This window comes from Bubalus kerabau, chromosome 16 (assembly GCF_029407905.1).
Source record: "Bubalus kerabau isolate K-KA32 ecotype Philippines breed swamp buffalo chromosome 16, PCC_UOA_SB_1v2, whole genome shotgun sequence".
Lineage (NCBI taxonomy): Eukaryota > Metazoa > Chordata > Mammalia > Artiodactyla > Bovidae > Bubalus > Bubalus kerabau.
The window spans coordinates 59,984,265-59,997,675 of NC_073639.1; the positions used below are offsets into that span (position 1 = coordinate 59,984,265).

The 13,411-nt window shown below is 45.1% G+C and overlaps 1 protein-coding gene across 6 annotated transcripts in view; it reads right to left on the reverse strand.

Annotated features, from left to right (window-relative positions):
* Positions 1 to 6,300: 6,300 nt before the first annotated feature.
* CCDC60 (coiled-coil domain containing 60) overlaps positions 6,301 to 13,411 on the reverse strand; it is a 225,224-nt gene continuing 218,113 nt past the window's right edge. For all 6 annotated transcript variants that reach the window (XM_055550360.1, XM_055550361.1, XM_055550359.1 and 3 more), the window contains 3 exons: positions 12,194 to 12,325; positions 10,049 to 10,238; positions 6,301 to 6,686 (listed from right to left, as the gene is read on the reverse strand). In XM_055550360.1, the coding sequence (XP_055406335.1) occupies positions 6,585 to 6,686; positions 10,049 to 10,238; positions 12,194 to 12,325 (424 nt within the window). In that variant the 3' untranslated portion in view covers positions 6,301 to 6,584. The remainder of the gene's footprint in view (positions 6,687 to 10,048; positions 10,239 to 12,193; positions 12,326 to 13,411) is intronic.

The window sequence follows — 13,411 nt, forward strand, 5'->3', positions numbered from 1 at the left end:
GTTCAAAGTCCTGTGTATATTTTCAGTTATATCACAGCTCAGTTTGCACCTGTCACATATCATGTGCTCAGTAGCTACAAGCAAGTAATGGCTACCATATTGGACAAAGTGGCTAAGAGTGTAGACCTTAGAAATTCTCATCACAAGAAAAAAAAAATAATTGTGTGAGTTGATGATAGATAATATCTAGCCTTGGTAATCCTTTCACAATTTACATATATATGTCATTATGCTGCATACCTAAAACCAATGCAATGTTATATGTTAACTGTAATTAAAAAAAAACAATTAAAAATAGAAAAAAAAAAAAGAAGTATCATAGTTTATTGGAAGACTGAGGGTGAGAAGACAATGATGCCATGATTAACCATTTTATATTGTGGAACTTTCTCCTCTCTTCTTGGGTTTCCTGGCTTGACTGATACCAGATGCATGGGACCATTCTCAGTATAGTGTGAGTGAAGGTTCCAGAGTCCAGCCACATCTAAATGACTAGTTTAGTTAAGATAACTGTAAATTCCAATATCATCTTTTCCCTAATGGATCCTTGTTGACAGGGCCACCCCTTCTACCTCCTCACCTCCCACTTTGGAGACCATGGAGCTGGGACGTCACCTATCCAGCACATTCTATCACATACAGGAAGGTTGGCTCTGATAATGACCCCCACCTTAGATGTATTTTATGCTCTTTTAAAGCAAAATGGACATTTTCAAAGCTGCTGCAAAGCTGAGTGATAAAACATCTGTGTTCCTAGTCTTTCCTCTGTCTCTTGATTGATGCTGTGGCTTTAACTCCGATTTTTCTCTTTGCTTTACCTGCACAATGTATCTGAAGACAGTCTCTCCCACTACTGTGCCACTAGCCCTGTGAAAGGAAGGACCCTTCCTCGGGGCTGTCTGGAATTTAGCCACACTTACACACGGATCCCTCTTCTCTAATTAGGAATCCTTTTGTTGCAAGTGAAGGAGACCAAACCAAATCTAGAATATTAAGCAGGCTTTGTCCACATAACTAAACAGTTCAAAGGTCCGACTTGATCCAGGTACCCACCAGGTGTAACCGAGATTTGAGACCTCTCTTACTCCATTTCTCAACTTCATTTTCCTCTCCTGGTTGGCAGTGTCTGTGTGGTGGCTCTTGGAAGCTGTAGACTTATTTTATCCTTATTGTCATTAATTCCAGCAGAAAGCTCCTTGCTCTCACCAGTTACAACACAAGATCAGAGGTTGACTTTTATCGGATTACCTTACATGTCCATCCCTCTGTTCTGCTTTGGTCCATGCTCCAAATATGACCTGTGGTCTATTTTTATATGACCTGCAATCTCAGGTTTTTACATTTTTAAATGGCCACATATATAAAAAGAATATGCAACAGATATTTGCTATATCTGCTCCTGCTCCTTTACAGAAAAAGCCTTTCCAGGGCACGTGAGGTTTTAAATACTCTCATGATAACCATGCAGGTGGCTCAGTCAGAGCTGTGGGACAGGTTACTGCTTGACACGGGCTTGGCATATAGTAGGTACTCAATTATGGTTCTGATGAAATGCTTATGGCAAAAATACTTCTCCCCAAGGTTCTTCAAGCTTGGGAGCTGGGGGGAGATGTATTGCCTCCTTCTAGTCCCTAGTCTACTTTAGTTGTAAAAGATCTTCCTTTGAGTAAATACTCCTTGCCTAAGCTGCTAATTTCCCACAGTTTATTGTGATCCACACAGTCAAAGGCTTTGGCATAGTCAATGAAGAAGAAATAGATATTTTTCTGGAACTCTCTTGCTTTTTCCATGATCCAGCGGATGTTGGCAATTTGATCTCTGGTTCCTCTGCCTTTTCTAAAACCAGCTTGAACATCAGGAAGTTCACGGTTTACATATTGCTGAAGCCTGGCTTGGGGAATTTTGAGCATTACTTTACTAGCGTGTGAGATGAGTGCAATTGTGCGGTAGTTTGAGCATTCTTTGGCATTGCCTTTCTTTGGGATTGCAATGAAAACTGACCTTTTCCAGTCTTGTGGCCACTGCTGAGTTTTCCAAATTTGCTGGCATATTGAGTGCAGGACTTTCACAGCATCATCTTTCAGGATTTGAAAGAGCTCAACTGGAATTCTATCACCTCCACTAGCTTTGTTCATAGTGATGCTTTCTAAGGCCCACTTGACTTCACATTCCAGGATGTCTGGCTCTAGGTGAGTGATCACACCATTGTGATGATCTTGGTCATGAAGATCTTTTCTGTACAGTTCTTCTGTGTATTCTTGCCACCTCTTCTTAATATCTTCTGCTTCTGTTAGGTCCATACCATTTCTGTCCTTTATCGAGCCCATCTTTGCATGAAATGTTCCCTTGTTATCTCTAATTTTCTTGAAGAGAAACCTATATGCAGGTCAGGAACCAACAGTTAGAACTGGACATGGAACAACAGACTGGTTCCAAATAGGAAAAGGAGTACGTCAAGGCTGTATATTGTCACCCTGCTTATTTAACTTATATGCAGAGTACATCATGAGAAATGCTGGGCTGGAAGAAGCACAAGCTGTAATCAAGATTGCCGGGAGAAATATCAATAACCTCAGATATGCAGATGACACCACTCTTATGGCAGAAAGTGAAGAAGAACTAAAGAGCCTCTTGATGAAAGTGAAAGAGGGGAGTGAGAGTTGGCTTAAAGCTCAACATTCAGAAAACGAAGATCATGGATGGCATCTGGTCCCATCACTTCATGGGAAATAGATGGGGAAACAGTGGAAACAGTGTCAGACTTTATTTTTTTGGGCTCCAAAATCACTACAGATGGTGACTACAGCCATGAAATTAAAAGACGCTTACTCCTTGGAGGGAAAGTTATGACCAACCTAGATAGCATATTGAAAAGCAGAGACATTACTTTGCCAACAAAGGTCCGTCTAGTCAAGGCTATGGTTTTTCCAGTGGTCATGTATGGATGTGAGAGTTGGACTGTGAAGAAAGCTGAGCTCCAAAGAATTGATGCTTTTGAACTGTGGTGTTGGAGAAGACTCTTGAGAGCCCCTTGGACTGCAAGGAGATCCAACCAGTCCATTCTAAAGGAGATCGGTCCTGGGTGTTCTTCGGAAGGAATGATGCTAAAGCTGAAACTCCAGTACTTTGGCCAACTCATGCGAAGAGTTGACTCATTGAAAAGACCCTGATGCTGGGAGGGATTGGGGGCAGGAGGAGAAGGGGACGACAGAGGATGAGATGGCTGGATGGCATCACCGACTCGATGGACGTGAGTTTGAGTGAACTCCGGGAGTTGGTGATGGACAGGGAGGCCTGGCGTGCTGCAATTCATGGGGTCGCAAACAGTCAGACACAACTGAGCGACTGAACTGAAGAGAAGCTGTTAATGCCTGCCCAGTTCCTTTTTGGCAGGTTTTAAATATTTTCCTGGAGAGCAAAATGGAAGGATAATACTAATACACACCACTAGATGGAGCTACAGCTCTGAGAAATAGGCTGGGAAAGTGATGAGTAGAAGGGTGGTGGAAGTCTGGACTGTGTCTCCCCTGCCCAAGATAGACAGACAGACACGTTCTAGACTTGGCTCAGCCACTTACCGGCTATGTGACTGTTGGCAAATGACCTCAAGTGCCAGCATCCTTACTTGTGAAATGGGGATTATAACAATGATCACATTGGTATGGTATGCTGTGACCATCAAGTAGGATGCAAACTGTGGAACACAGAGTAAAAGTAAGTTAATGGGATGCTAGGAAGTTCCATCACTAGAGCTACTCCTGGGGGCATGGTTCCAAAAGCAAAGTAACTTTAGTGACCTCCTTGTCTCATATGATCAGGGCTGGGGGGGCAGGGTCAGAGGGCAGCAGCAAAAGGGAAGGAATGCAGAGTTAGCTGAACATGGGTACTAAACACCTTTTGGAGACTCCATTTCATCATCTGTAAGGCAGGGGAGCCCTGCCTTGCAGGATGATGATGAAGAAATGAGATAACACACAGCAAGCATATTGCACAGTGTCTGGAAGGAAGCGGTCCCTCCGTCAGTGCTGGATTGTGAGTGGCTGCTTGAAGCTTTTTGCAAACCCAGTCCTCAAGACCCTCTCTCCACTCTCCTCTTCTGCCCTCTCCTCCCGCTTCATGCTTTAACTGTCCTGACCCATAGGATGCTGAGGTCCTATGTCTGTCTCCACTGCCACCCACTCTCCTGAGTATTAAATCCCCCCACTTGACTGCCCCACAAGCATCTCCCACTCAGTATGCACAAAATAGAACTCCTTACCTTCTCATTCGGAATGTTCTTTTCTTCCTTTCCTTCTGCTACATTAAAGGTACCAATTTCCACCCAGTGGTCTGAGCTGGAAAATCGGACATGATTCCCGATGTTCGTGTCTTCTGTCCACTTGTAATACACCAAACCGACTTCTGCTGATTCCACCTTTAAATATCCTTTTAATGGATCTCCCTGGCCCAAGTGTCATGTGCTCCCTATAATCACTGCTACGGCAGCAGTATCTTAGCACCCTGTTCCCTGCCTTGCACTCACACAGTGGTTATTTTTTTTTTTCCTGAATGGAAGTATGATTATTCCCCTGCTGAAAATCCTTCCCTGGCTCCCCATGGCCAGTAAGTTGGCCTAAACTTCTTAACATGGCCTGAAAGAAAGAAAACAGTTAGTTACTCAGCCATGTCTGACTCTTTGAGACTCTGTGGCTTGTAGCCTGTTTCTGTTCTTGAGATTCTCCAGGCAAGAATACTGGAGTGGGTTGCCATTCCCTTTCCCAGGGGATCTTCCTGACCTGGGGATCGAACCTGGGTCTCCTGTGCTGCAGGTAGATTCTTGATTGTCTGAGCCACCAGGGAAAATTAATATGGTCTGCTGCTGCTGTTAAGTCAGTTCAGTCGTGTCCGACTCTATGCGACCCCAGAGACGGCAGCCCACCAGGCTCCCCCGTCCCTGGAATTCAAAACTCTGGTTTCTACCTCCCTCCCCAGCCTCCATCTCCTCTCCTTCCCTGTGCTGACTACCAACCTGACCTTACAGTCCAGCCAGACATATGTTATTTCAGTTCCTCAGATGACATCGAGTTTCTTTTTGCCTCTAGGCCTTTACCCTCCTTCTTTCTTCTCCACTCTCCCTCACCCCAATCCTGATTTAATACAGAAAAGTTTAGGGGCTTTCCTGGTGGCTCAGATGGTAAAGAATCTGCCTGCAATGCAGGAGACCGAGGTTCAGTCCCTGGGTCAGGAAGATCTCCTAGAGAAGGGAATGGCTACCCACTCTAGTATTTCTTGCCTGGAGAATCCTAAGGACAAAAGAGCCTGGCGGGCTACATTCTACAGGGCCACAAAGAGTTGGACACGACTGAGTGACTGAACACACAGAGAAGTTTAGAATCTCCTAACTGAGCAGCCTCCTTATAGACTGCATCTCACCTCTACACCCCAGTGGCTTGTCACGACATCACACTAAACAAAGAGTACTACCATGGATATCATGTAGTCCCTCTGCCCTCTCCATCGCCCTTTGCTGACCTGTGTCTCTAGGTAAATTATCTGAGATCGGGGACTTTGTCTGCTTTGGTCATTGCTCTACCCTTAGAACCTAGAACTTGGTTGGTTGATGCATATTCAGTTCTTGATAAATATTCATTGACTAAAAAGAGTAAATAACGGAATAGGTGAGATGCTGCATAGACAGAAAAATAGTTCAACTCTCTTCTTCCCACCCCTTCTGGATCATGGGGAGACGCTGGGGTCCAGCCTATATGAGCATTCCGATAATCAAGTCCAGTTGTTTAATTGTTAATTCAGTTTGGCTGTCAGTGAGAGTGTTAAAATGACTACAGGTCCTGTAACTTAGTAAGATGTAGGGGGGAAGAAGACCGAGATGGGAAAAGAAGACGAAGATGAGAAAAGAGGTTAAATGGCAATAAACCCAAACAATTTTGAGATGACTGGAAATTAAGCTTCCTTGTACATCCAAACCCAACACAAGATATTACAAGGACTCTTAAGGATGAGATTTTCTTGCACATCACTTGCCTTGTTGGGAAGTGCTCCATCCATTCACCCACCAACCCACGCACTCATCTCTATCTAGGACAGTATACATAAAGTTGAAAACTACACTCTCGCTCTAATGGTATGAAATGGGCATAACATCAGCACCTACTTAACTGTAGTTGTGAGATTATTAGGCAAGAACATCACCCAGCACTGGGCCTGGTGCATATCAATAAATGGTAACTGTATGTTACTATTAGGATTTCAATACCATGCCCAGATCCCACAGCTCCAACTTTTCCCCAGCCAGACAGCAAACATTCAACTCAATTTTATTATCCAGAATTTGAGGAGAAGGCTAAGAGGGAAGGATCCTGGAGAGGGTATAGGTAGTCAGGCTGGGCCAATGAGCACCAGAGGCTGGGAGCCTGAGGCTGGTGTGTGAGGCAGAAGGGGGCTTCCACCTGGGAGCAGCTCCCCCTAGAATGTTTTCAGAATCTGGTCTCCAGATGACCCTACCAGATCATAATGAGTCTCCATGAGAGCAGGCACACGGTGTAGACAGCCCTCCTCCACTGGAGTCACTGGTTGACCCAGGCCCACTACTTCTGGGCACTCTGGGACCGGATGGGGATGTTTATCCGGCTCTGCAGCCAGCTGATGTAATCCTCTTGAGGCATATGGATGATGTGTTCTCGCACAAACTAAGGGGGAAGACACATGACAGCCTCAGATTTGGTCTGAAAGCTAGACTCCGTGCCCGCTACCCTCCCCAAGAAGATCCCAGAAGATTTGTGATTGAGGCTGGTGGGCCCAGGATACCTCCAACCCCTCAGGCCTTCATAATCAAGAAAAGGGCCTCTTTCCAGTTTCCTAGTTCAGCAGGCTAATTTTAAGTCCCTTTTTGTCACTACTGACCCAGAGAAATCTAGGAAGAGCAGAAAAATCCAGCTGTCTGCATCTTTTTCTCTTTTCTACTGCAGAATATCTTTAAAAAAAGTCATTTGTCAATAAACATTTTTGGGTTCACAGACTCCCTTGAGAATTGAAGACAGCCACAGTCTTGCTTCCAGGAAAGGGTTAAGACACAAAGCACAGAGTTTCACATAAATTTCAGGTTAAGACACTCCCCACATTGAGGTTAACAGAAGTTCTGTGATTTTCTACTGGGAGAAGAGCATGCTAACTTTTATGAGCTAGGGCTAATAAAACTCAGCCCAGAGAAAGGGGAGCATCCATATCCATAGTCCCCTCCTTTCACCCACTCAGAAATGGCCTTTTCCATAAGCTGTCACTGAGTCGTGTCCCACTTTTTGCAACCCCATGGACTGCAGCAGGTCAGGCTTCCCTGTCCTTCACCATCTCCTGGAGTTTGCTCAAACTCATGTCCATTGAGTCGGTGATGCCATCCAACAATCTTGTCCTCTGTTGTCGCCTTCTCCTGCCTTCAATCTTTCTCTAAGTGGCAGGTGGAATGCACACCCCATAACTGGAAAGATGCCCTAGAGACTTAGTTTCAGGCTAGACTGCCAGATTCTCCCATGAAAGAGCTTCACGAGATGTGGGAAGCGGACTCTGGACAATTGAGCTTGTCCACAGGGTATTTCTCCCTCCCCCCACTCCTGACCATGTGCCTACATACACAAGCCAGGTCAGCCTGTGGAAGGGCCAGACCATCATGGAAACACTGAGAGGCCCAAGAAAGCCACGATTTGAGTCACTTCTTTGTCTTGAGACACTTAAAACCCTATTAAAATGTACATTTGCCATCACACAAAATTAAGGAAGTGACTCCACAGACATCTGTTAATACCTTAGTTTGGGGGCCCTTCCTCCTCCCCTCATCTACTTACTCTTTTTCCCTAAGGGAATAGGGCACCAGGAATTTCTAGGGGAGGTGGGGAAGGTAGGCTGCTACTGCAGATGCTTGTGAGGCTCCTCAGCACCCTTCAGATAAAGACCTAAATCCTTAACTTGACCTTCGGAGATCTGCACACGCTGACCTTTCTGGTCCCCTGGGAACCGTGCACCTTCCTGCTCTCTTCCTTCCAGAGCCATTGACTGCCGCTGAACCCCTCTAGCAGCTCAAGTTCTGTCCTCCGGGGCCTGGGCACCTGCTCATTCCCTTTCTCTTCAGCTTGCTGCCTTTTCAGATCTCAGCTTAAAAGTCATCCCCCTCAGGGGGCTCTCATTCAGAGAAGCCTCTTCTATATTTACATTAAGTCAGGGCTCCTCAAACTTTATTGTGTGTATCAGTCACCTGGCATCTCACTGAAACACAGACGCTGAGCTGGTCAGATACAGTTCAGAGCCTGGGATGCTGCGTTTCTAACACGCACCCATGTGAGGTCCACAGGCCACGATTTTAGTTGCAAGATTCAGGGTGCTGCTCACTATGACTGTCAGTTATTGCACTCACATGTCCATTCATTTATGTTTCTCCAAAGACTCCAAGTTTCCTGGGGGGCATCATCTACATAGAATATAATGTCCCCTGGAATTGAACAACCAAGGTCACAGGACAATGCCTCTTCTATTGGATGATGAGTTCCATGAAGGCTTTTATGCCCTTTAAGAAACTTCAGCAGTGGCCACAGGACTGGAAAAGGTCAGTTTTCATTTCAATCCCAAAGAAAGGCAATGCCTACTGCACAATTGCACTCATCTCACATGCTAGTAAAGTAAGGCTCAAAATTCTTCAAGCCAGGCTTCAGCAATACGTGAACTGTGAACTTCCAGATGTTCAAGCTGGTTTTCGAAAAGGCAGAGGAACCAGAGATCAAATTGCCAACATCTGCTGGATCATCAAAAAGGCCATAGAGTTCCAGAAAAACATCTATTTCCATTTTACTGACTATGCCAAAGCCTTTGACTGTGTGGATGACAATAAATTGTGGAAAATTCTGAAAGAGATGGGAATACCAGACCACCTGACCTGCCTCTTGAGAAACCTATATGCAGGTCAGGAACCAACAGTTAGAACTGGACATGGAACAACAGACTGGTTCCAAATAGGAAAAGGGGTACGTCAAGGCTGTATATTGTCACCCTGCTTATTTAACTTATATGCGGAGTACATTATGAGAAACGCTGGGCTGGAAGAAGCACAAGCTGGAATCAAGATTGCCGGGAGAAATATCAATAACCTCAGATATGCAGATGACACCACCCTTATGGCAGAAAGTGAAGAGGAACTAAAAAGCCTCTTGATGAAAGTGAAAGAGGACAGTGAAAAAGTTGGCTTAAAGCTCAACATTCAGAAAATGAAGATCATGGCATCCGGTCCCATCACTTCATGGGAAATAGATGGGGAAACAGTGGAAACAGTGTCAGACTTTATTTTTTTGGGCTCCAAAATCACTACAGATGGTGACTACAGCCAGGAAATTAAAAGACACTTACTCCTTGGAAGGAAAGTTATGACCAACCTAGATAGCATATTCAAAAGCAGAGACATTACTTTGCCAACAAAGGTCCGTCTAGTCAAGGCTATGGTTTTTCCAGTGGTCATGTATAGATGTGAGAGTTGGACTGTGAAGAAAGCTGAGCACTGAAGAATTGATGCTTTTGAACTGTGGTGTTGGAGAAGGCTCTTGAGAGTCCCTTGGACTTCAAGGAGATCCAACCAGTCCATTCTAAAGGAGATCAAGAGTCCCTTGGACTTCAAGGAGATCCAACCAGTCCATTCTAAAGGAGATTAGTCCTGGGTGTTCTTTGGAAGGACTAATGCTAAAGCTGAAACTCCAATACTTTGGCCACCTCATGCGAAGAGTTGATTCATTGGAAAAGACCCTAATGCTGGGAGGGATTGGGGGCAGGAGGAAAAGGGGACGACAGAGGATGAGATGGCTGGATGGCATCACCGACTTGATGGACGTGAGTTTGAGTAAACTCCGGGAGTTGGTGATGGTAGGGAGGTCTGGCATGCTGTGATTCATGGGGTCGTGAAGAGTTGGACACAACTGAGCGACTGAACTGAACTGAAAAACTTCAACAGTGCCTGGATGTTGAGAGGCCAGAATGAGTGTGTCTGGGGTGTTATGAGGGGAAAGGAAGTGCTCGTCACCTCGATGGCCACTGCAATGTCCGGGGAGCACAGTTCCCAGGCTCTCAGCTCCTGGAGCACCTTTAGGAGGACATGCGGTCGGATCCTCAGGTCCAGGTTTTCCCCAAACTTCTGCAGTTTTGCCAGGATCTTCCTTGCAGGGCGGAAATTCTTCAGATCCTCAGGGAGTTTGGACAGCAGGTCAAAGTACCTTCAATTCCAAGGGGAGAGGATCAGTTAGGAAACTGCTGGCAGATGGTCTGGGCACCCAAAGGACCTCATCTCCACTCTCTCTCTCCACCACTCCTGGGATGTCTCCAGGGTAGCAACAGTCTTTATCTGGGGAACTTTCCTCCCTACTCAATGTAAAGTGTCCACAGATCAGGCAAGTCTTTGTTTTTAGGGATAGTAAAAACCAGAGTCACGATTTGCACAGTGGCTCAGCAGTAAGAATCCACCTGTAATGTAGGAGACACAGATTCAATCCCTGGGTTGGAAAGATCCCCTGGAAAAGGGAATGCAACCCACTCCAGTATTCTTGCCTGGGAAATCCCATGGACAGAGGAGCCCAGTGGGTTACAGTCCATGGGGTCAAAAAGAGTCAGATATGTCTTAGAAACTAAACAGCAACAACGAAAATTAAGGGCATGCTTTAAAGACAGGCATTGATGATTCTTCTGCCAAGCGGACAATGTGAAAAGTTATAAGGAAGGAAAAATACTGGTGTTCTGAAGCTACTCTTTGAGAGTTAATCGAGCCAAGGAAGACATGGACACACTTGCGGGATACCTTCTAGGATGCAAGAGGTTCTCACACACCAGCTGCTGAGGACATGTGTCTCTGTGTGTGTATTTTCCATGTTCCTGAAAATGAACAATTAGGGGCCATGATTTTGGTGTTTCAGTGGGTTTTAAGAACCTACTTTGACCACCAGATGCAAAGAGCCTTCTCACTGGAAAAGACCCTGATGCTGGGAAAGTTTGAAGGCAAGAGGAGAAGGGAGGGACAGAGGATGAGATGGTTGGATGGCATCATTGACTCAATGGACATGAGTTTGAGCAAACTCTGGGAGATGGTGAAGGATAGGGAAGCCTGGCATGCCTCAGTCCATGGGGTTGCAAAGGGTTGGACATGACTGAGTGACTGAACAAAAAAAATTAGTATTATGACAGAGTGTGAAGGTAGTTTGGGAATACATCCTTGAGACAGTGGGAAAAAGGCAGGTTCTAACCTAGGGGTTCAGGTGTGGGTGAAGGTAGGGGTGTTATCTTGTGGAAAATGGGTTTTTCCCCTGATTGTAGAAAAAGTTGAAGAAAAACTTGATCATCCATCATACACTGTGGCTGATACTGCTTTACATTTGTGATGTATGTTTATATATTTATTCTGATCTCTTTGTAAGCTCCTATTCTACATTATTAAAATTGTTGAAGGGATTCTCGGTACATTTTTAGGCTTTCCTATCTTACTCTAAGATCTTGATTTACTCACTCTGACAGGATGGAGGTTTGGGAAATCAGACTCCAATTTTATATTGCAGATAAGCATAGAGACAGGTCAGACAGGGGTTTAAATCCTAAAGTTTCCTGATTTGTAAAGTGGGGAGTAATGTGTACCCTTCAGGATTTTTGTGGGGAATAAAATAGATGATTCATGAAAAGTGCTTAGGAGGGGAGTGTCTACCATCCAGGAATCACTCAATTTGCAATATTTTGTGTTGTATTTATTATCACCCCTGTGCTGGGGGCACAGTGTTCTTGAGGTATGCCTGTCTGGCTTTGTATCATTAAGAGTTAAGTTATTTGGGGAATACAGTTGTCCCCCCACAGACCTCAGGATCTGTTGGTATTTTCAGATTGATTTGCCTCTTCTGCTTCTCTTATAAGGGTTGGCTAGTGAGTCTATATTTGCAAGCTGAAGCAAACAGAAGGTAAATATGGAGAGTGCAGCTAGGTAGATTATCTGTGGCTCAGGAACTGTGGGGTTTCTTGCCTGATTATACTCTGGATATAGCCTGTTTTGGGAGGGGGGGCCCTCCTGGTGCCCGACAGTTTTGGAGTGATGCCTCTCTGCCTTGAGGATAATGGGATTGAATGTAACTTTGTAACACCAGTACCGCCTTTACCCCTCCCAGGGACTGCCTTATCTGGCTCTCAGGATCTTTACCAGTGGTCTGCAATTTCTTCTGCATCGGCTTTTACTGTGGAGACTTGGTGTCTCATTTTGGCTATATCCTTTTGGAAATTTGAGGCAAGGTTGAAAGAGAGGAACTTCTGGATACCTCTTTCTTCTTGGCGCCTGCATCACAGATGGTATGAGAAAGAGGAAGATGAATCAGATACTCTTTTTCTTTCACCTTCCTAGCTGCCCTCAGAGATCTGAGTTAAACACCTTTTCCTTCTTGAGGTCCTTCTTAACCCTCTCAGCTACCCTGTAAGATACCAGCAGGCTTTGGGCATAAGAGGCTACAGCTCTCTCCAAGGTCCTGAAATGCTCATTGTCTTACCAAACCCAGTCACTTTTTAATCAGTCCTCATTCTCTCCCTACTTTTGATTGTCTTTCCAGTTTTCTCATTGATAAGATGGAGGAAAATAATTATTCCTAGATCCCAGGGGTGAGGAGTAAATGATAATGCGTGTATAGTGCTGAGCTTAGTGCTGACTCACAGCAGGTGTTTAACTCATGTTGGTTCCTCTCCTCCTCATGCCTTTCATCATCTTGTGCATACATCTTCTCTCTCCAAAGAGACTATATTACAAATATAACCATGCCGTCAACCATACACATATTTCGATGGCTTTCCATTTACTCAGAATCAAGTCCTTTGAGTGACTTACCCCCTAAGGCTCTGGATTGTTCAGCCCCTACGACAACTTCCAGCCTTATCTCTACCTTTTCCACCCCTTTTCTCCCAGCATTTTAGGGTTTGGTTCATGAGCTGGGTCAGGAAGATCCCCTGCAGAAGGAAATGGCACTCCACTCCAGTATTCTTGCCTGGAGAATTCCATGGGCAGAGGAAGCAGAAGCTGGTGGGCTACAGTCCAAGGGGCCACAAAGAGTCGAACATGACTAAGTGACTGAGCACAAGTGAACAAAGTCTCTGAGATAAATTTCAACTTGTCAGGGCTCAGCCTTAATGCCACCTCCTTAGAGAGGTCTTGCTGGATTACCCAGTCTGCATTAGGTCCTCATGGTTTCACTCCTTCTCCTAGAGCCCTTTTCCCTTACTGTGGAGCAGTGACTATAAATTGTACCTATAAATCTATCAGTTCAGCTGTTTTGTCTCTGTCCTTCTCATTCCCTGTTATCGTCCCAACACCAAGCATCTGGTGGTTATATACTAAGTGCCAGATGAATGTCCTTTGAGTGAATGGATACACGTG